Here is a 21916-nt window from a genome sequence, read left to right on the forward strand (position 1 = left end):
AAGTTTCAATAGTCTATACTGCTTATTTTGTGTGAAACAAGGGTAAATGCCTGTGAAAGATCATTCTTTTATGTAAGCAATATGTTTCATTCTGAGATAACAAAAGCTACCAACAAATACTCTGTATTTTACACATACAATGTTCCTACTGAAATGCTTTTTTATTCAAGTACAACTTTAAATTAGATGTTTACTTTTTATCTTTTTTTTAATAAATAACATGATATACAGTGCAAGTTTAATCCTTGGCACTGTTCCAATCTGACCACAAACTTTGCAGTAACATTCATTTCGTGTACTCAGGATGCTAGTACTTACTCATCTCTCGTTTGTAAATACAGGTAGTAAATACAGGTAGTAAAAAATTAGAGACCACATCTTAGATGTGGCTCTGAGCTGGTAGTAGAAGACTTGAACTGAACTGCTGACTGACAACAAAATATTCTATCACAGGTACCCCAGAAGATAAGGGGAGTGGGGATGGCTACTTGAAAGAAAACAGAACTTCCCCCCATCCCCTCCCACACAGCCACCATCTCTGCTGATCAGCTTGGTCTCTATACTGCTGTTCCATGGCCTTCTCCTGTGTCTGGAGGCAGAAATCTAAGTCCTTTGTTAAGCAGAGTTTAAGCCAAGTATGCAGCAATTAGTTTCTACTTTAAATTTTATTATAGTAAGCAGTTTTATCAATGCATTTAATTGAACTTAATCATTGCACTATAGAAACAATTCGTGCTAGACATGTGTAATAGTTTAAGTTGTCTAAATGCTATTGACCAACTTTTAAATATTTGAACGTGAAATGTTCAAATCAACATGGGTGGACTGAATGAAACTTTTGCTTTTATATTTTCATTTTAAGACTCTTGTATCAGGAAGTTCTGGAAGGGCAGCTCTTTAAATAGTTTGTATTATCATGGTCCCATGAAAGCTAGATAAAATTAGACTAAGACCAGCGTTAAATTTTGGTTCAAGGTCTTGAATAGCTTGAATTTATTTCTAGTTTACTCATTTTTTTATGATTCACATTACTGCTAGAACAAGGAATGAAAACAAAGTAGTTAGCAGGTATCATCCAAGAGGCTCTAATTTCAAGTTACCTACACCTCCTTTTTTCTACAGTCATCTGCCCTCAAGCAGCATGAAGCATCTAAACTAAACTAATCTTAACTTACTCAAAGATTATTTTCTTTCATATAAAATGAAAATCCTTATTCCATAAGCTCTAGTACTTACATGTGTGGATCAGAAGAGTGCGCTACCAGGTCAGGCAAAACATAATTGAACAATGAATTTAATCATTCATTAAAAATTGGAATGCAACATCTATATTTAAACAACTTTATTAACATAGTCAAGCAGTGATTAACATTCACATCTATTATGTCACATCATACAAATGTAAATACAAAATTACTACAGTACAATATATATTCTCTGCATGATCCAAAATATTTGGTGGCCCCAAAAACTCTTTAAAATTCAGCAGCTTATCAAAAATTAAAACCATATTCTATTTAAAATGAAGTTCTGTTAGCACATAGGCAGACTTCAAGAAATATCACTCAATTTAGTACAGTTTGAGAGGTTGCAGGAGGATATGTTTGAAGGAAACATTCCAACATTGTGGCAGATACAGAAACATCAGATTTAAAGCTTTCAAGCAAAACTTATACAACCTAAGTTGTCAGCAGAAAGATCCAGTCATCTTTCATTTAAAACTATATTGTGTACTTCATCCAATTCAAAATTTTAGAAGTGTCTAGTATTATTAAGTCAGACAATATACAACATAATTACCTCTCTTTCCATGAAAAATAATACACTGCAGATTTCAACAGTCAAATAAACCTCCTTATACCAAACTCTTTTTTTCTCATTGCTGTCCTCACAAAAAACACCCAAGCCTTATTATTTAGTTGCTCATGCAAAGTAAGGAAATAGATACCTAAACCAAAAGTAGTACAATAGAACCAGTTTATAGAAAAAAATATACTATACTGTACGTGTTGAATTCTTTGAGATGTGGATTTGGCTTACTTAAAGCATACTGTAACACCACACAGGGATTTATCTTATAGAGCCATTTCAAACTTCCCTCATGTAAGTACATTCAAGTGAGTGAGTATCACTATTTTAGCAGAATATACAAGGCAAGCAAAGAAGAGTACTTGCCTCAATTCCCCATTTAAAATAATAAACTGAAACTGGCTTGCTCTAACCATTAAGTGCAAAGAGCAAGCATCAGTGGCAGACAAAACCCAGTTTCTATTGGAGAAGAATACCTAGAAGACTGATGGATGCAAGTCATCCTGGAGAATGCATAGGTGAGTGAAATACACAGCTACTGATCAAGCCTTATTTATTCAAGGTGAGGTTATGTAATATATAGCAAATATGTGTGCAAACTACATCAGCATCTATCTGAGAAAGGTGCAGGATGTTTTGCCATTTCACTGTAGAGCTTTATCTAAGATAAAAAGTCATTCTTTAGACCCTATATAAAAGCTTTATGCATCTATCATCCTCAGGAAAGAGATAGTATGGAAGCAGTTAGTGTTATTTCTTTCCTTGACAAAATCTGAAACAAAAGATTTCCAATTTAATGTTGCATTTAAAGCATTTTTTTAAGAAATACTTCAGTTGTTTGAATATGGATGCATTCTCCTCAAGGGAAGAATGCTTTTGCGCCTTGTCTGTTAATACATTCAATATGAATAATATAGGTGAAGCAAAAGTAATTATTGTCCCACAGTAGAAGGTTAATTTAGAGTAAGTTTAAGACAAGAGGAGCTGCCTAAATGAAATACGTAAACCGATAAAATTATGACACATTTTTATTAGCATGTGTTCTGAACAAAAAGGGTACAAGAGTATTCACCTGAGATAAAGTTAGTATTTGAATATTTCTAAGTAGCAATGAGTTTTGCTTGAGGAAAGCAACTTGAATTTTTAAAATATACATTTTACTATTATACAATATATGCAGTTTAAGTAATTAAAATTGATGCTAACATAAAAGTTCTAAGGAAAAAAATCACAGTGTGTATCAATATTGTTAATTACAAAATTTATGCTACTTCATAACTTTTAAAAATTATAATGATTACAAATTTTAACCCATTCGTCTAAAAGTGATCTTTTGAGTACAAGCTTCAAGGAGCAATAAACCAAAGCGTAAGAATTAGCTTCTTAAAATTTAAATATATACATATTCACTCATTTAGAAAATAATCAAGCTTTGGGAAAAAAATACAAAATTGATTATTTTTGCTTGCACTGGTTAAAATAATGAACTAGTCTAATTTTTTCCCTAAATGAAATGAGCGGTTTCCTGAACGTGTTATGCAAAAAACTTAATATTGAATTTCATTTAAGACTAATTTAACAGCAATTTAGAACTGCCAAAAAGATGCATTTATAAGGATTTTAAATACACTTTCTGTTACCAACTTAGGTTGATCAGCAGCTTTTTTTCACTCTCAGAATCCTTCAAAAAGGGAAACTCAAAACAGGAAAAAGGCATATATAAAAACAGTAAACACTGACCTCCTGAGGTTCCTACAACAAAAATATTCAAGTAGAAAATCTACACCATTACTTAGCAGCGGCTATTTCTGTAGTTTAGCACACTAACAGCACTTTTTTCAGTGTGTAAGGAGCAAATGAAGTAAGCCGTGCTTTTAGCATGCCAAGAGGCAGAAACACTGGAATGTAACAAAGACAAACTCACAATTCTACCAGTATAAACATTCAGTCAACATTCAAGAACTGTCAAGACTACATCACAAGAATTAAGATGCTTTTTATATATCCCATGATGCAATAATTCAATTTTAAATATTAATGCTTTTTCAGAACTTTTCTTACCTCACATTACACCCTAAGTGGCTTCTGCAAATCTTTGCACTTTATTATGCATTAGGAATATGGTTTATAATATACCACAAGAACTTATTGATACAAAAGACTATTTTGTCAGTACTCTTTATTTCTGCCCTAATTGATTATTTTGCTTGCTGTCATACCAGATCAGTTCACATCTGTACACATACCTATTAAAACACATATGCACAAAAGTGGCATCCTAAGCTAATCCAAGATGAGGTGGAGTGGTTTTATTTGGTTAAAGGGGCTTTCTGAAATTTAAGAAGTTTAGTTAAACCCAGATTCTAACTGTTATGCTACCACATTATTTCTATTCTACAAACTTTTTAATGTCATTTCTCTGAAACTCTTCCTTAAAGTTCAAACACACTCAACATTAAAGCAAATTTGGGTCTAAAATAATATCCCACTTTGCTAAAGGCTGGTTTTTCTTTTTTTTCCCTTTCAAAATTTGGTTTTGAAGTGTTTTTCAGTGGCTATTAACTAATTTATTTCAGAGTTATTAGCTGAGAAGGAATTTTGTGTTTGCTACCAAAGTTATGTAATTTGAAAGCAAGTTATCACATGCAGTTTTGACCAAACTGAATAAATACTATGTACTGGCATTATTGAATGTATTTCATACAGTACATGTCCAAACTATTCTTCAGGCATAATCCATTAAAATTTGCAAAGCCAAAAAAAAAGTGTGGAAGGGGGACACAAAACATGCATGTGATCATGCACTAAAAAAAAAATCTAAGTTGTTTAAACAGCATTTTTAAGTTCACACTCATACAGCTCAAACTTCAGTGCAATGGCTAAATCATTCAACAGTCAAAGAACAGAACCATGCAAAGAAGAGCAAGTTCTTAAAAAAACCAACCAACCAACCAACCAAAAAACAAACAACAAAAAAACAAACAACAAAAAAAATCAAAACAAAAAACCCCAACAACCCCCCCAAAACTCAAAACAAACAAAAACCCCAAAAAACCAACAAAAACAAAACAACAACAACAACAACAACAACAAAAAAAAAAAAAAAAAAAAAAAAAAAAAAAAAAAAAAAAAAAAAAAAGGAAAAGGAAAGAAAAGGGGGTAGGAACCAAAAACCAACCAAACAAGCAAACCCAAAACCAAAGACTGTTATCCAGTATCAATTCTGCAATGCAAAGGTGAGAAACTAAATCTACAAAAAGGCTGTTATGGCTTAATTTTGTTTTGCAGATTAATTATGCAGCACTTGAAAAATGGAAAGGTGTGGCTTCACCTCTGACCAGCAGAGTTAAAAATCTCTCCATTTTCCTTTATCATCATGGGATACTCTTTAGGCAATCTAAATTATTAAAGACTTGCCACTTTCAGATGGACACAAGATCAAGTGTACCAGTTAGGATTTCACATTCACAGTACATAAGAAAATACACATGGAAGGAAAAGTAAAGGGTTAACTTAACAAGGATTTATTCACAGGAATACATGTAAGTAGAGAAAAAAAACACAACAGAAAAGCTAAACAAATGAAATGAAGAGGATCCAAACCAACTTTCACTCTCTAGCTTTAAACTTGCACCCTTGTGCATTTAACTATATCACAAAGGGCCACCAACATGCGCCGATACCATGTAGATACCCTGCATTACATCAACTTAAACATCTCTTTAAGATCATGCTTTGAACAAAAAGAAAGTGTAGAAGGTAATACGTTGAGTGGGAATAAACACAAATGTAGCAATCTTGTCATCAACTTCTACAATTGTCTTTACGTGCCAACTAACATTTATGCAGCCTTTAACGGGTCTTACCATGTAATTCATTTTAGAGATTCTGATAAAATCACTAGGATATAACCATGCAGAAAGCACATCACACTGACAGCACAGAGGCAAATATTTTGCACAGCTATATCAGCTTTCCACATTGTGCAGGTTACACACAATACAATATCAATCTTATTCTTAACAGATCCTAAAAAGGTATTTCAAGGCCTAATTTAACGTTAACTACAGTACTTTATATCTATATTCTTAATAAAAATAAATTCCACAGAATCTTAAAAAGGAATTTTAAATGCAGGGCTATATTGAATTGGTAAACTGCAACACAAAACTGGCGCAACATAGGTAAATGTATACCAATTTCACTCTATGTGATGCAAGCATGCTACTTTCCCACTAATTAAAATTACTTCTGATCACTATGAGCCAGAACGCATGCCTGAACCTTAAACTGCAAGTTAAGAATAATGCCTTATTCTAGAAATTAAAGCTAAAAACGTACAATAATAAAATCATATCCACTACCTTGGTTGTTTTCCTTAATGTAAAAATTAAGATGTCAATCTTTCCTTTGCAGTGTCCTTCCCCTTACCCCAAAACATGAAAGGAGTGACTTATTTGGCAGCTTGCAGTTGCTTCATTTTGCCCAAGTTAACCTTTATTATTTTACGATGGGGTTTTTATGCTGTACACTGCAAGTGCCTGTTCCTAATACAGACACAAGCTGCATTTTAACTGTACTAACTTCGTTTGCGTAGTTCATTAACATGCAAATACCTAGTAATCCCCTCAAGCAGGATGAAATAATGTAGAAAACCCTTACTTAAAAAAACAGAAAACAAAAAAGAAAGCCTTTTACTGTTTGTGACCCCCATTCTTAGGTTTCCTTTATTGTGCGCAAAATATTTTTCCTCTTTACGTATCCCTATGGTTCAATTATATGGTTACTTATTTTGGTACAAATCCCCACAATATTCCAGAATGTGCTGTTTTGTGACTAGATTCTTTTTTTTTCTTCTTCACATCCAGTGCAGAGGTGTAATAGGAGACAGATTTCCACCCACAAAGGCTCCAGATGTTAAAACATTTCCCAACATCGACTTAATACAGTGACGGCAACACCTCCCTCCCGCCCCTCCCAGTAGGGTTGGGATTGTACTGTATTCCCTACTGGTTTACCCTTCCCCCCAGTAAAGGGTAACATTTTCCCTGGGTGCAGAGGCTCCCTCATAGTCTCCCAGACTGAAGGACCTGTAAAAGGAAAAGATAAAGGTATAATTAAATCTTACCTTGACCCTTTGACAGGTGGATAAACAAAGGGCCTTTTTCAAGCAGTAAGTGCCAACTGTTAACTTAAAAATTAATTTATGCCTAGATTTTCCTTTTTAAGCCTGTTAAGAAAGCAGCCCGTTTATGTAAGATAAATTATTATTCATGAAACAACAATGTATGCTTTTAAGCTACATTGACAGTTCCACTACTGTGCTAAACTTAGATTTACGATAAAAGCAGTCCTATATATTTTAACCAGCTTTTCCATTTTTTAGCACAAAATTATGAGGTAGTTATGACATTGAGAAAGTATATTACATGTATCTGCTACTGACCTAACAGCTTCCCTTTTAGGTGGATTAAACAAGATAGTTTCTCAGTTCAAACTGAGAATAATGGTGGATTTTATCACTTTGGCTTCCTCTTCAATAGGAGGAGAAGACACTCTTATGTTAGAACTAAAACACCCTCACTGATAATAAATATATAAATGTTTGAAATTGTTTTATTTTTAATCCACTGTCTGGATCAAACATGTAATTCAAACAGGATTTATGTCAGTGACTGAAAAAGCTTAGGCTGACTTTTAAATAGTTATCCATTCCAAAAAAAAAAACAACTGCATGACTCACGCCCATAAATTTCAGTGCAAAAATTCTACTAGAAGTATCAAATCTGTATAAAGACTAAGTGAATCAACTTAATTCACCCTCTTTTTTGGGTAATATAACAATCTCTTCACAGTATCACACTACTTTGCACATGGGAAATTTGCTTAATACGTCACGCACAGACAGCATACAAAGCATGGTGGAACAATAATACAGCTATTCTAAAACGCACTTTCACTGCTCTTTGTTGAAATTGAATCATTCTCTACACAGAACTGCCTAACAATTCTGAATTGGTGCACAAAACTGGAACATGGCAATAATAAACACATTAGCCTCCCCAAAACATCATGCTTTACAGTTACAGTAATTACACATTAGCATAACATCTTTTATTCAGTGCAAAAAGCATTGAGGATGTAGTTCGGAGTATATTGGACTTCACATAGCTCCAGTGCATTAACGAACTTGCTTTCTATCCTAGAGGAATATTCCTGCTTAGACTACATCTGCCACCTCTTAATTCATAATATGTAAGGGAGCCTGTGTCTTTAGTATGATAACTTCACGATCATATTCATCACTCTGCTTATTCAACTTGAACCAGCACGCTGTTATACCTATGCTTCCAACTTTATCTCAATAAAATAATGTGTGTATGATACACTCACTTTTTCTTTCTTTCTTTCTCTCTCTGCAACAATGAAAAAAGTCAGCTGCTTTTGCTACAGCCTCCATCATTTAGGTATGCTATCATACCTTCTTTTTTCCCTCTCCATAGGAAGGAAAGATATCTCCTCCCGTGTTTCTGAACAATTCTAGAAAACACAATTCTAGACGAATTAATTAATTATATTTCATATAATGCACACAGGGAGAAAGTATGTTATACAGATCTGTTTACCAAGCAAGATTTCTGTGCTTACCTCTAATTATGGGACTGCAGCTACAGTGCATGAGGTTAAACTCCATAGTAAGCTGCAAGGCGCTCTTTTAAGGGAAGAGGAAACTGGTCAGAGAAACGCCTCCAATTCTCATCCCCAACTTGATTTTTAAATCCATGAAGAATCTACAAATTAGAAGGGAGAAGTCAAGATAAGCACTAAATAGAGGATATATTATTTACTAGCCTCATATACAGTAAGCCACAAACTGCTGAGTTGTACATCTGGCAATCTGAATTCCCTGATTTCATACTGAAATGCCATCAAGAAACAAAAGAAGTATTCTCTTTCTTAACGTGTTTTTTCTTTTAGAGGTGACATACAGAATATAGCTACCCCCACAATATGTGTGTGTATACATAGTTATATGTATTTTAATGGGTAACCTAGAGTTAGGCCATTTCAGAATGTCTATTTATAATTTTTTCAATTAATCATTCATTCATTCAGTCAGGCAGTCAATCAGTCACTCAATTGACATAGATCATACATGTTAAGACTACCGTGTTCACATTTCTTTTTTAAATGTGTAGGATGTTATGGAAAGAAAGCTGAGCCAAAACCGCAGCCAACATTTGACAAAATGAATATCTGTCCATTTTTAGCACAAAAAAAAAACCTGTGAGAGCTCTGTTTGTTGCATGGAACCTGTAAGACAACTGTCACTAAAAAGGAAGCTCTTGAAATCTTTTTTGTTTTGCAAGTACAGGAATCCACACTCAATGGTAATCAAAAGCCAGTGAAAGAGGAAAAACAATAACCTACAGGTTTCAGTCTGGATCTTCTGATGTAATAAATTATCTGAAAACCAATAAATTAAATTATACTATCAGAAAGGTCTTAGTATGTTAGTTCTTAAAACAACAAGTAACAAGTGAATATTAGAAAGGACAAAAACAGATGAAATTACTTTTCCTCATAGAAAATTATGCAAAGAGAACTGAAAGTTTTGGTTTTCTTTTTTACATGCAGTGAAACTGAGTTGTGGAACAGTCTGTCCTGAACACATTCTCATAGAAATGGCAATATCAAAGTTATGTGCTAATGACATTACAGTGCCACCAGTTAACTTACTGCTTTTCTCCCTTCCACAAGCAGGTTCGTCTCTCCTTCCTAACCCAAACAGTCACATTTGCCAGCTGCCAAGCAACTACTGAAAATCTAAGAATGCTCAAGTATGACACAAGGTTATGTGTCAGATTTCAACACTGGCAGCTCATTTATCCATGCTCTTGAAAGTGGTATTTTTCTCCCAGTTCTAGTGGTAAAGAATAAAACAAAAAAAGAAACACTGGACAATCCAGTTTCTTTCCACTGTTCCTGAAACTCGTAATTATTGCTGGAAAAACATCTAACTGGACTACAGCACTCATGTATTCATGAAGAAGTGAACTAAAACCCCTGCATGCCATGACTGAAGAAAGTTTTGTCTCCTTTCCTGCAAGGCAAAAAGCACAAAAATACATTAAAATTGCTTGCTTTAAAAAGCAAAGGTGTCCTTATGCCAAGTGATCAAGAACCCTTGTGTCTAGTTTGAATGCTGTGCGTGCTACATGGACAACTTGGAAAGAATCTAAAAGAGAGGAGCCTAACTTACTGAAGCAAGTATTCGATGCTGAAGGACTGGTACAGAAACACACACTGAGACTGCTTTGGGCAATCATCATAGGCTGTATCCTGGACTTCCTTTTCACTTGCATTTTTCACAGCATTCCTTCTGCTGATGCATTTTCTAGATTTAACATTCCTTGGAAGGAGACCACTTATCTGAGAGGCTAACTAAGACAGTCAGATTTCTGTATTTTCTCTTAAAGATGGGATAGAAAAGTTCTGGCTTCTGTTTTCATGCTCAGACATGGCACTAATCGAAGAAGAAGTACCAATACTGACCCACGATCCTAGTAAGTTTTTAGGAATATGCTCCATTTTTTCTACAAGGGTATCATGAACTTTTCTTTTGAGATAGAACTTCCTAAAAATTGAGATTTCACTTTAGAACTTGTGAAGGGAACCACTTTTTTTCTCTCTCTCTTTTTTAATGTAAGACATTAGTGCAAAAATACAATATATCACATTCTGGTTGTGCTGGTGGTTTTGTAGTTTAGTGGGGGGTTTTTTGCTTTGTTCTTTTGGTCCATTTGTTATTTTTTTTTTGGTTTCTTTTTCTTATTAAATACAGGGAAAACAGTCCTTTTGCTTAATCTCTGTTGATACTTTGTCAATAGAGATGCATTCTTGGGTATAACTGTATGTTTGTTTTTTAAAACTTGCTCACCCAAGAGGGATTCTGAGGAGGATTAAGCAATCCATTATTTTCAGCAAAAGTAAGAGAATCAAACAGAATGCCACCGGGATATTTTTAATTCAAAATTTTCTAGATATTTCTTCAAAATAAAGTAGGCATCTTTGTGACAAAAAGTAGTCTTGAACCATAAAGATCTCATTTTCTAGAAAAAGAAGTCTTAAATGTAGTATAGAACCCCCTGTTCTTTCAAACACAGAACGTTATGAAAAGCTGTTTGAGGATGATTATCCCTTCAAATAACATCTCAAGTGAACTTCTTAATTTTAAAAAAGTTAGGAATAACCCAAATGCACATAAGAAAATATAGGTTAAAAAAATATAAGAAAATAAAGGTTAAAAAAACCAGTCAGGCTTTTCATGTTGTTTTGTTTGAAAATGTACGACCTTGCATGACCACAGGGGGCAGAGAAACCTCCATGACCAACACAGTAAATGCTACAGAAAGAAACAAACCAGAGGATGCAGAACAACCACCATTAGAATATACTGTTATATTAGAAGACTTACCTTACAGAACATGTCTCGAAGATCATCTTTTGGACTAATCCATGATGCAACAGCATCACAAAAAAAAATAAAGTCCTATAAGATTAAACAATCACACAGGTTAGAAACCTCAATTTATACATCTGAAAACAATATTTGATGTTTATTCTGTGAACTGTACAGGGTCTTTGATCCCAATTCACAACTGCTTTTGCTTTTATCTATTTATTTTTCCACTTAATTCAGACAATGCTGTGTTCTTGTATGCCTAAGTGTTCAGAAATAGAAACTGCTGAGTGTCTTAAGACCACAGTTAAAAAACCTCAACTCTCCCCTCCTACATCACACTAGCCTGACATTTCTTTCAGTACACATACAAATGCAAGAACCAATCACCTTAGTAAGAAGGAACAAATGCACACTCGCACATTTCCAGTTGGGGAAAAAAGGTGTCATATTGCTTTAAGCAGAGCCAGAAGTTTTATTCTGGGATACAGGTTCAAAACTAAAGCCACCTCAAAATCCCTGTGCTTAGTTCATCTGCTTGTCATGCATTACCTCTTCCTACACCAACAAAACACCAGTCTTAAATAAGCACATGATTTCAGTAGGAATTGAGAATAATGACTACAGAGGAGATATGGGCTAATCAAATGTGTCCTGAATTATTCCTTCCCCTTAAGCTACATGAATGAACAAACAGACAGCAGAAGAGTGAAATGTTAAGTACAAAATAAGGCATCAGTGAAATGAACCAAAAATTACAAAACAAGATAGAGGCTCAATTCTTGTGTTTCAGGAAGAACTCCAGGTAGAGAAGAGGGAAAAATCAGTTCCATTTTCCTCTAAGAAAATACTACATTGATACAGCTTTACTGTAGAGGTGTAGAGACAAAATATCAAGTCATATTGTGTTCTTCAGTTGTACCATTTAATTTAAATATATGCATGTTCATTGTCACATTGACTATTTAAGTAATCTATTCAAAGTTGAAACAGAATCTTCTCTACTCAAGTTTTAAGAATGGTTACTGGTTTTTTCTGTTTCTTGTTTTAAAAGCCTAGCTTGCCTCTGGAAAATAGGTTTCATAGTGTCAACTTTCGCCTTATATTTGCATCCAGATCCTGACCACAACCTGACAGAAGTATCAAAATACAGTTATTTTAATCAAAGTTCATTATTTATATATTCGCTGCAAGGAAAAGACAAAAACTGACTTTAACAATACTCTCATCCTTTCCTTTTCAGATGATAATTACTGAAGCATCATGATACGTATCATTCACAATATAAACATTTTGGCCTCCTTGACCTCAAAATAAAGGTACATCATGCACTGCAGGGAATCACATCAAGGTAAACCTTTTCATACTGCACATACAGCTTTCCTTAAATTTTAAATGGGTAAAGAAAAGAAGTTAGTATCTATTAGTGTATCTTACTTGGACTACTCCACTGGGGTTGACCGTAATCATGGTACATATCCCACGGAACGCTGAATCCTTTTCCTCGTTGTCTCTTATGTTTCTCAGAGAGGTGCACCTGACAATTTGGAGAGCAAAAACTTAGATAACTCTATTACTTTTCTTCAATCAAGTCAGAACTAGATGACAGTATCTGATGGAATAAGTCACACTGATAAGATGATCTGAAACACAATTTTTAACACTTAGAAAAACACTTCTTCCACGTAGTTTTTACTAGCATAATCCCATTAGGTTTCATCTCCAGAATCTGGTTTTTCTGTTACACTATATACAGTTAGAAAGTGTGACCTGTATTCCATTAAATACAAAAGAAACATGTATTTGAAATATTTATAGAAGCTATCATTATTAGAAGCGGAACATAAAATACTATCACAGTATGAATTATGTCAGATACCACTTACAGAACAGTTATTTAACTTTTACAGCAGCAAGCAAGCTATTTTATACGTAACAAATCTATAAACATATATTCCTTAAAGCATTTCAAGCCTCAGACTGAATTTTAAATAATGCATTGTTTAAATTTTACAGTATTTGCATGCATTGTATTATCATTCTGGTGGATTTTAAAATGCTCTTTCATAGTCAAGCTTTAACACAGCAAGCATGTGACAATCTTATCCCATGCATAAATTAGTCATTAGCCACAACATAAAGAATACATGACGGTGCTACTAAAAACTCACAAACCTGATAGGACAAGATTAGTCACATGGTTGGCAATGATTAAGGATTGAGATTTTGTAACCAACTGAAAATATATCTAAAAGTGAGATAGAGAGAAGAAGGAAAGAAAGAAAGAGAGTGAAGAAAAATGAATTAAAAAAAAAAAGATTGAATAATACACACCAGGGTCTTATAAACTGCTGTAGCATGGGGGCCACCTCTTGAGGACAAACGTAACCAAGACGACCAATTGTTATTGCTAAGGTAACGCAATCACGGTTATACACCACCAAACGCCAACCAAGACATGAGCAAATGAGGGGGGAGGAGAAAAAATAAAGAAAAAACAACAAATAACTCAGAAACAGAAACCAACAGAATCTGTGTATGATAATAAACATAAGATTTCACCAGTGCTTGTTTATTACCACCCCCTAAATAAGAGGCAGCAACATATATGGTATACTCTCCAGGGTAAAAGAAAAATTAAAGGAGTAAATGAGAGAACACCAAAAACACAATTTTAAATCCAAAGGCCTTCTGATGTAAGCAGTCGTTCTGCCCTCTTCAGAGTAATCTTTTGCAGTAAATTTACCTACCATACATTTGAAAGTTTTTATTCAAATATACTATTACAGCTATTTGATAAAAAGAAATCAACCATTTTCAGTTTTAGTATCAAGTGTTCTAAACATTTTATTTTTTCCAAGGTTTTGAATTCAAGGTTTTAATAGATCCCATCTATCAGTAAAAATACATGCATAAATACTTTTACATGGAAAATCTAGAGATCTGTCTGAAAATTCTAAACAGATGAAGCACTTCTCAAAGAGCACGAAATATTTATCTTCTTCATAATCTCATAGATAATTTAATTAAAAATGGTTGCTAATTCACAGCAACTGACTGCAGAAAATGAATTCTTTAATCTCAGTATTTCTTCTGTTCACAAAAGGTTTCCTCATAGATGTATACGAATCTGACTTCTGATACCAAAGCATAAGGACACATGAAAAGCAAAATTGTTTCATCACATGATTAGACAGTTTGGTTCATTGTTCCGAGGGACAGACCAAAGAAAATATCATCATGCAAATGTGTTTTAATGGTGTTTGCTCAACTCACGGAAGATTAATCTTTAGAAAAAGGAGAGGGTGGGGAATAATGTATCAGGATTACTGGAAGCAAAATACATGAATAATACTAAAATCCAGCAGATTGTATGAAGCAGAGAAAGGAAACCTATGTTCAAGGGACATACTATGCAACACTCTAATTAACAGGCATTTGTGAACAGTTTCATGAAACATGCAATAAAGCAGATGATGCTTTTCTCCAATAAAAGTTTGGTGTAGGATATACTAGTTTGAAACATATTAATTCCATGAAAGCTGCAGCTCCCTGTTAATATACTGTTTTGCCCTAATGTTATTCAATTTCCGTATGCAGTGTCTAAAATTTTTTTGCTATCTTATAAAACTGCACTTGCAGTTTAAATGAAAATACAATTTTATCTGTAAATTTTTACAGCTACAGCCTGTACAAGGAATAGTAATCTCTATCAAAGTGTGTTCTCATAATTGTTTTCATAATGAATTACATAGCAAGCTACAGCAAAGCCAGTAATTTTCTTGCACATATTAGTGGCACACAGTAAAATATCCCACAACAAACGTATAATAAGTACACCACACTCAACATTTATTTGCAGTTATCCAACCACATTTAAAGGAACTATTAAGAGAATAATAAATAAATAAATAAATTAAATAAATAAATAAATGAAAGTTAAGTGTTTGGATGCTTCCAAAAATTCTCTTAGCAATGATGGAAGCAAACATTTAAGTATTGGACGCCTCTCAGTTACAGGTATTACACATCCATCAGTGCAGAGGAAGGAAGTCAGGGTAGGGGCAGGGGTAAGGAGAATTTATATTTTTATACTATTCCATGGTATATTTCACAACAAGTAGCTATTTACTCCAAAACTACATTTTCAAAAAGTAGTACCTATAATATGCCATACAACGAGGTAATTTTTCCTTCAACTTCACCTTCCATACCAAATGGGGGTTAAGGAGCAGAGAAAGTGCAGCTTGTAAGTTTAGAGAATACTGGAGGAAAAATATGCAAGGAAAATCTCTCTTCAAATTATCTCTTGCTTTGCTCAAAAAAAATAACTGTACCATTGTATTTGCATAATTTTCAATCATGTCAGATATAATAACTAAACTGTTATTTTCTTACAGTTTTCAAAAAGATGAAAAAATAAAATTCCTAATTAGTAAAATAGTAAACCATAAACCCATCACATTATTAATAAATTTTTCCTAGAGTATGGAAGGTGCTTGTTATACCAGAACATGCCCTCTATAAATGCAAAAGAAACAAGCCTCAGAGATTTCGATTCAGTAAGGTATTTGGGGATTGCTCCCAATTTGGAATTCAAAGCTGTGTACTAGAACATAAAATATGCATGCCATTATTCTTTTCAGAAATTTGTTATTAAGTGACCAGGTAAAAGAAATTAAATGTAATATAATTTCAGTTACATTGTGGTAAAACTGCCATCATAGATCTAGATTTTTGTGTATGATATTACAATTTTATCTTAAAATAAAAGACTGCATTTTTTGTAAATTCAAAAAGTTCATTATGCCAATGAAATTTGTTTCCAACACTAGACATATATATACAGTACACATGTAAGGACATGTGTATATCAAAATCATTGAGAAATAAGTCTTTAGGGGTTACTGCATACATTTGTAATACTTAATAAGCAAATAAAAGTGGAAGAATAATTACACAGACTATAAATAGATACAAAAAATGTTATAAAAGGAAAACCCAATAACTTTTAGAATCTAGATATATGATATGCTGCAAGACTGAGACTTGTAAGAGCTTCTGCAAAATAGAGTTGCTTTTGCTTATAAAAGCCAAATACATAGCAAAAAAGTCAGTTCTGGTGTGGTTCCCCTATGCAATTTTAAAAATGATTATTAAAAAAATCTCTAATTTCCTTCACCATGTACAGTTAATTTTTTGGGTACCTGTGTTCTCTAACAACGTCTTTGGTGTGTTGGGTCTGTTAATTATTTCTACAAGCTGATGCAACACCATTGGAATATAAGGCTGCATCTCTATACCTGAAACAACAATGAAAAAAGATTCAGAAGAAAACAATCATTAATATCAGTAATCTAAACAGAATGCATACCCTGAATTTACTAACAAGGACAAGGATCTCAAATGTAATTTAAATTTTAACATGAAATAATCACTAAAAAAAACCCACCCCAAAATGCCCAGACACATGCTAAATGTGCACAGACTAAAGAAAAAATTAAATCTTACCCATCTGGATAGAGATTTCTCCAATTGCCCAGGTGGCATTGTTACAGACAGAAATGAATTCAGGGTTTAGGTTGGTTCCCAAAATTGGCATGAAATCAGCTAGAAAGAACAACATTTTAAAATCTCATCACACAATACAACCATTTTGTCCCATTAGTGTTAGATCAAGGGGTGGGGGGGGGAAAGGGTTTAAGAAAAAGACAATGTAAGCCTATTTAAATGCTTGGAAAGTGTTACTTGTGAATTAACAAGAGCTATATTTCTGCTATATATCAGATTAACCTGGAATTTAGAACCTAAGCAGTTCAGTGCAAATCTTTTCAAATTATGCTTTTAAAATCTTTCTAAAAGGCTTTATCTTTTTGTAACTCTAGAAATCCTTTTCCCCTCCTTCCCTTGCTTAGGTGGGAGGAGAGAGAGGAACATAAGAAAAAAATCACAGCTACAAGTATTTGTGGTTTTATAATATGGCTGAACAACTTCAAATCATCTGGATAGCTGTGTATTCAGCCATGGTTGATAAAACAATGAAGACTAGATGGCAATCACATCTTTGATTAAATTTTAAGAAAAAATGAGTCACAAAGGTAATGATAACGTCTGCCAAATAAACTTTAAATTCCACTTGCCTATTTGGCAAGTGTATCTTAACTATATCTGTGGGAAGAAAGAGCAAATATCATGGAAGTCTATAACTGATGCTACTTCCCTACTGAAATGAAAACAATGCAAAGAACCAAAGGAAAACCTATCCTCTAGCCAAGTTTTTTGATTTATATATTATATATAATTTTCCATAATAATAGAGTCTAGTAGAACAAAACAAGCTCTAAAAATAAAGGACAAAGAAGAATTTTTGCACTGTCTAAAAAATTAGGACCATGTCTTCTAAATGTACAATTCAAAGGAAAAAGGCCACAGACCATTGCTGATAAAGGAAAATTACAATGTCCAATACCATGAAAAGGCAACCCACAGAACAGGCAGGGAGCTTAACGATGGCTAAACTAACATCTTGGGAATTTTTAAAATGAGTTGTTTAATACTAAAAGAAACATACCGATGCAAGGTTTAACATGCTGAAAACAGGCCTTGGTCAGATCCCCCAACAATGCAAAAGAACTCTGCCGTACCTCAGGCATTTTGTCCTGAAGAGAGGAAGAAAAAAATTACAATTCTAGAAGAGTTTCTGATTCTCTGAAAAAAGAAAATCTTTGGATCAAGTAAATGACTCATCTCACCTGCATGCATTGGTACATTAGCGTCAGGATATTGCTGCGAGCCACTAGCTGTTCAATGTTGCCTCCAAGTCCTTCAGCTAAACCACTGAGTAAATCAAGAGCCACAATCATGAAATCTTTATCTGGAGCCTCGTATTGGTCTGGCTGAGCATTATGTAACTGCAACAAATAAGTACACATTTTCAAATTATATTAAATTTTCTCAGGGGCATGCATAAAAAAAAGTTTCCAAACTGCACATTCATTTAGATATTGAATCTCTCTGCAAAACCTGTAATTTTACACAGTTAATACATTGGTTTAGCAAAGTAACACTGGAATAGTCATAGAAAAATACCATGGCTTGTGCAAGTGTCTTCTGCACCAGATTTACACAACGCTGGTACACAGGTTCACAGTATGGAAGAAAGCCAGATTGCAAGGCAGTAGCAACTGACGACAGGCACTGGAATTAAAAAAAAAAGAAGAAACAGAAAACAGTCACTACCTTTCCTCACATTCCTGAAGTGCCTTTTACTCGGGAAAGCTAACTTAAAAGATATTAGGATTTTAATTACACCAATATGTAACTGATTAAGTAAACACAGCCTAGAAAGGCAGTACTGGTTAGCTGAGGCAAGGCAACTATCAGCAAGTTGTTACTCACTCCTGTACACATCAGCTGAGAAAATTTCTCAGCAGCAGCATCTTCTTAGAGGTAGCCAAGAAAATGCATACAAAACCAATTACGATAATTTCAGACAGCACTTACACTAAGCTGCAGTATCTTGACCATGAACAAGCCCTAATATTACCTAAGAGTTATAAAACTAATTTTCTAGAGGTGTTTTCCTGCTTCACACTCAGAAAGTACAGAGAATAAGACTACATGGTCTGGTTCATACCTTCAGCTTGTCTGACAATAGTTTTAATGGAGGGATGAAGGGAGAGCAAGGAGAGAGAAGACAAGAATAAAAGCAGGATAAAACATTTTTTCTCCCTAAAATAATCCTATCAAAGAAAATACTCCAGAATGGCAGAAAAAAATCTAAAGGATTTCTGCTAAACCTAAGGACAGTTCCTCAGTCATAAAATTTTCTTACTACAGTCAGAATATTTTATTCATAATGGGAAATAGCTAACACTGTCAGACTTTATAGTCATATTTCCTAGTAGGAACCTCTTTAGTAGAAAGTATAATTCCTAAATAAGTTGACTAAAAATATCCAAATTTTAACACTTACCTCTAATAAAGGGAAGAGATCTTTATCTTCATCCTTCAACATGTTCCACTTCTGGATTAATGGAGGCATTAGCATCTGAATATACTCCTGTTTGGGATGAAAATGCATGAGTTGCTAAAATACTTAACTGCATACTATTTTATTTCAAGTTAGGTAGGAACTGAAATACATTCTACTTCTTCAGAGAAAAAAAAACCCTGACGTACTGTATTTCAGTCATTGTTGCAATTCATAGAAGTATTTTTATATTAGGATTTACAATTTATGCCTTGATATTTTTTGCTAAAGCATGTAAATACCTTTGGAAAATACCTTCCAGCAGGTTTGGTTTCAGTATAGCTACCTGGATTATTAGAAGTTTAAGTGACTGCCTCAGGGCCTAAGAAAACATTTTTACATTTACATTCTGGCTCTGCATCTGCCACCAGCTTTTCTCAACCATTTTGCACTGCCCTGATGCTACAAAACACTATTCCCCCAAGTTCTGAAACTTCTTCCTTAAGCAACTAACCATCCCTGAAGAAAGTAATTTCCTATTCCTCCAGAAGGAGGCACTTACCCCTTCTGCATAAAGCTGGCTTCCCTGCCATTGCGCAGCCACAGTCACAAGGACATTGAGCAAGGCATCTCTATAGTGCTGTTGCTCCCAGAAGGTATATGAAGAGCCAACATATATCGCTATGCCCAAAAATATAAAATTTGAACTGACTAATGAAAGTCACATCCTCCTCAGGAGCTGCCATTTAGCTTCCTCCTGGTACTGTCAAATGTCAAGGTGGCCAGGCTCAGAGAGACACTGCAAAACAGGTCTTTGATGGTGTGGGGTCTCAGATGGCAAGTAAAATGACACAGAAACAACTAAAATTGTTTTTATCTGGGGTGTCTATGTCATTTGAAGCGCTACAGAGAAATAAAGCAAGTTTCAACAACCATCATAAGATGCAAACATGTGACAGGTATATATCTTCAACTAATTAATATATGTACACTAAAAAAACCTCCTATTACATCCGTCTTTCTGTTATCTGTGCTTTGACCATAAGATTCTGTGTTTTTATATTAAAAAAAAGCCTCTTTCACTCTGAAATAGCAATTTCTAGTGATGATGTGCTCCAATTCACTCTCAAGATACATACACAGAGCAGCTTAGCTATAAAGCAGTTACCAGAAAAAAAGTGTGATCTATATTGATATGTGTATCTCCTCTGAGCTGAAAAATTCTGAACATGAGGAGAAAATCATGATGAGAAGCACATTTCACACACTATCATTTGTTTACTCAAAATGGCAAATATTTGTGTAGTGGGAAAATTATGTGCAGTCTATGTATTTTATCTGTAAATATTTAGTATTATTGAGACCTACACAGAAATATCAGCATTTCTGGTTTATAACATGCAAAGCACCCTACAAATAACACTGAACAAGTTTTTCAATTATTCTGCTTCCACAGAACATAAGGTGTACTCACTGGTTTATTTAGATGATGTCCTACAGAATCTGCTAGAGTTCCTATAGCATCATAAAGAATGAGCAGGTTTTTATGCTGGTATTTACTAAACGCGAAGACCAAAGTGTCAAGTATATATGCAAGATAAGGAACAAGCTCTGTACAAGCCTCCTCTTCTAGAGTAGCAAAGGCACTGAGGGACAATAAAACAGGTCAGTTAGTATCTTGGAAAAAATCAAACAAGACAACCTCAAAATGCCTTACTTCATCTATTTCTGTTGAAACATAAAACTGTATTCAGTCTTTAAATTCATCCAAGATATGTTTTCAAATATGTATTACTTAGATAACCTTGATCTTTTTTGATTGAACACAAAAGCACCCATAAGGATTCAGTTCTTACACTGTAATGAACAAAATTTTAAAATACTGCCATAAAATCCTTTATGTATAGACAGGAGGTCCTCCACCAAAAACAAAAAAGAGCATTAGTACTCAAGTTACAATATATACTACCTGTTAAGTAGAAGGAACCATAACAAAAGCTGTTAAGTTAAAAATGGAAACTATCTTTATGTACACTGTAGCTGCACCTAGAGACCCTGGTGCTGTTATGCCAGTACAATACAAACATCAGCCTGTACTCACAGCAGTTACTATGTAGAAAAACAGATACAGAAAGATGTGAAACTAAAAGCAAATACATAGGATGAACTGTTTTAGCCAGCCTTTGTCAAAGCACACATCATGGCATCATGGAAACTTTGCAGCTTGCTGTTTGAACAGCAGCATTGAGAAAACACACCCAAAACAAAACAAAAAAAATCTGCACACACTAGAGATGTTGCTTCAGAGAAACATTAAGCAAAGGAAAAGAAACGACCTATTGAAGATTTATTGGCCTAGCTTATGTCAGCAAGATTATTATTAGTCTGTCCCTGTACTAAAATGCATGCATCACTGCATGAGGTGAACAATCCCCTACTTGCATGCTGCCAAATACAGAAATGCCTTTTTCTTAACACAATGGAACTGTCAAAACTCAGCGGCTACCATTCTTTCTTTATTTATTATTTTATTATATTATTATGAAGTGTATTCTTTTGGAAAGGCATACAACATGGGCAGGAAAACATTTTTTCAGTGAGTATGATTTTGAGTGTCATCAACGAAAGGAGCAGTTTCTCCATAATACAGAAAGGAATATTAGACATTTGCT

General features: G+C 34.1%; 1 protein-coding gene and 1 long non-coding RNA gene across 4 annotated transcripts in view; one reads left to right on the forward strand and one right to left on the reverse strand.

Moving 5' to 3' along the window:
* The first annotated feature begins 319 nt into the window (after window positions 1-319).
* Window positions 320-16469, forward strand: LOC113943065. Of its 2 annotated transcripts, XR_003526187.1 has the most exons (4): window positions 320-607; window positions 9574-9650; window positions 12516-12623; window positions 15287-16469. It is a non-coding gene; the product is annotated as an uncharacterized LOC113943065 (long non-coding RNA). The 2 variants fall into 2 exon arrangements; XR_003526186.1 differs by lacking the exon at window positions 320-607 and having other exon boundaries at window positions 8865-9650.
* Window positions 5311-21916, reverse strand: part of TNPO1 (transportin 1) — a 78545-nt gene continuing 61939 nt past the window's right edge. For both annotated transcript variants that reach the window (XM_027634348.1, XM_027634349.1), the window contains exons 15-26: window positions 20719-20890; window positions 19248-19334; window positions 18362-18469; window positions 18025-18183; window positions 17844-17931; window positions 16784-16882; window positions 16480-16575; window positions 13607-13682; window positions 12710-12809; window positions 11288-11362; window positions 8458-8600; window positions 5311-6899 (exon numbers count right to left, since the gene is read on the reverse strand). In XM_027634348.1, the coding sequence (XP_027490149.1) occupies window positions 8493-8600; window positions 11288-11362; window positions 12710-12809; window positions 13607-13682; window positions 16480-16575; window positions 16784-16882; window positions 17844-17931; window positions 18025-18183; window positions 18362-18469; window positions 19248-19334; window positions 20719-20890 (1168 nt within the window). In that variant the 3' untranslated portion in view covers window positions 5311-6899; window positions 8458-8492. The remainder of the gene's footprint in view (window positions 6900-8457; window positions 8601-11287; window positions 11363-12709; window positions 12810-13606; window positions 13683-16479; window positions 16576-16783; window positions 16883-17843; window positions 17932-18024; window positions 18184-18361; window positions 18470-19247; window positions 19335-20718; window positions 20891-21916) is intronic.

Source organism: Corapipo altera, unplaced genomic scaffold (genome assembly GCF_003945725.1).
Source record: "Corapipo altera isolate COAL_440 unplaced genomic scaffold, ASM394572v1 61411, whole genome shotgun sequence".
Lineage (NCBI taxonomy): Eukaryota > Metazoa > Chordata > Aves > Passeriformes > Pipridae > Corapipo > Corapipo altera.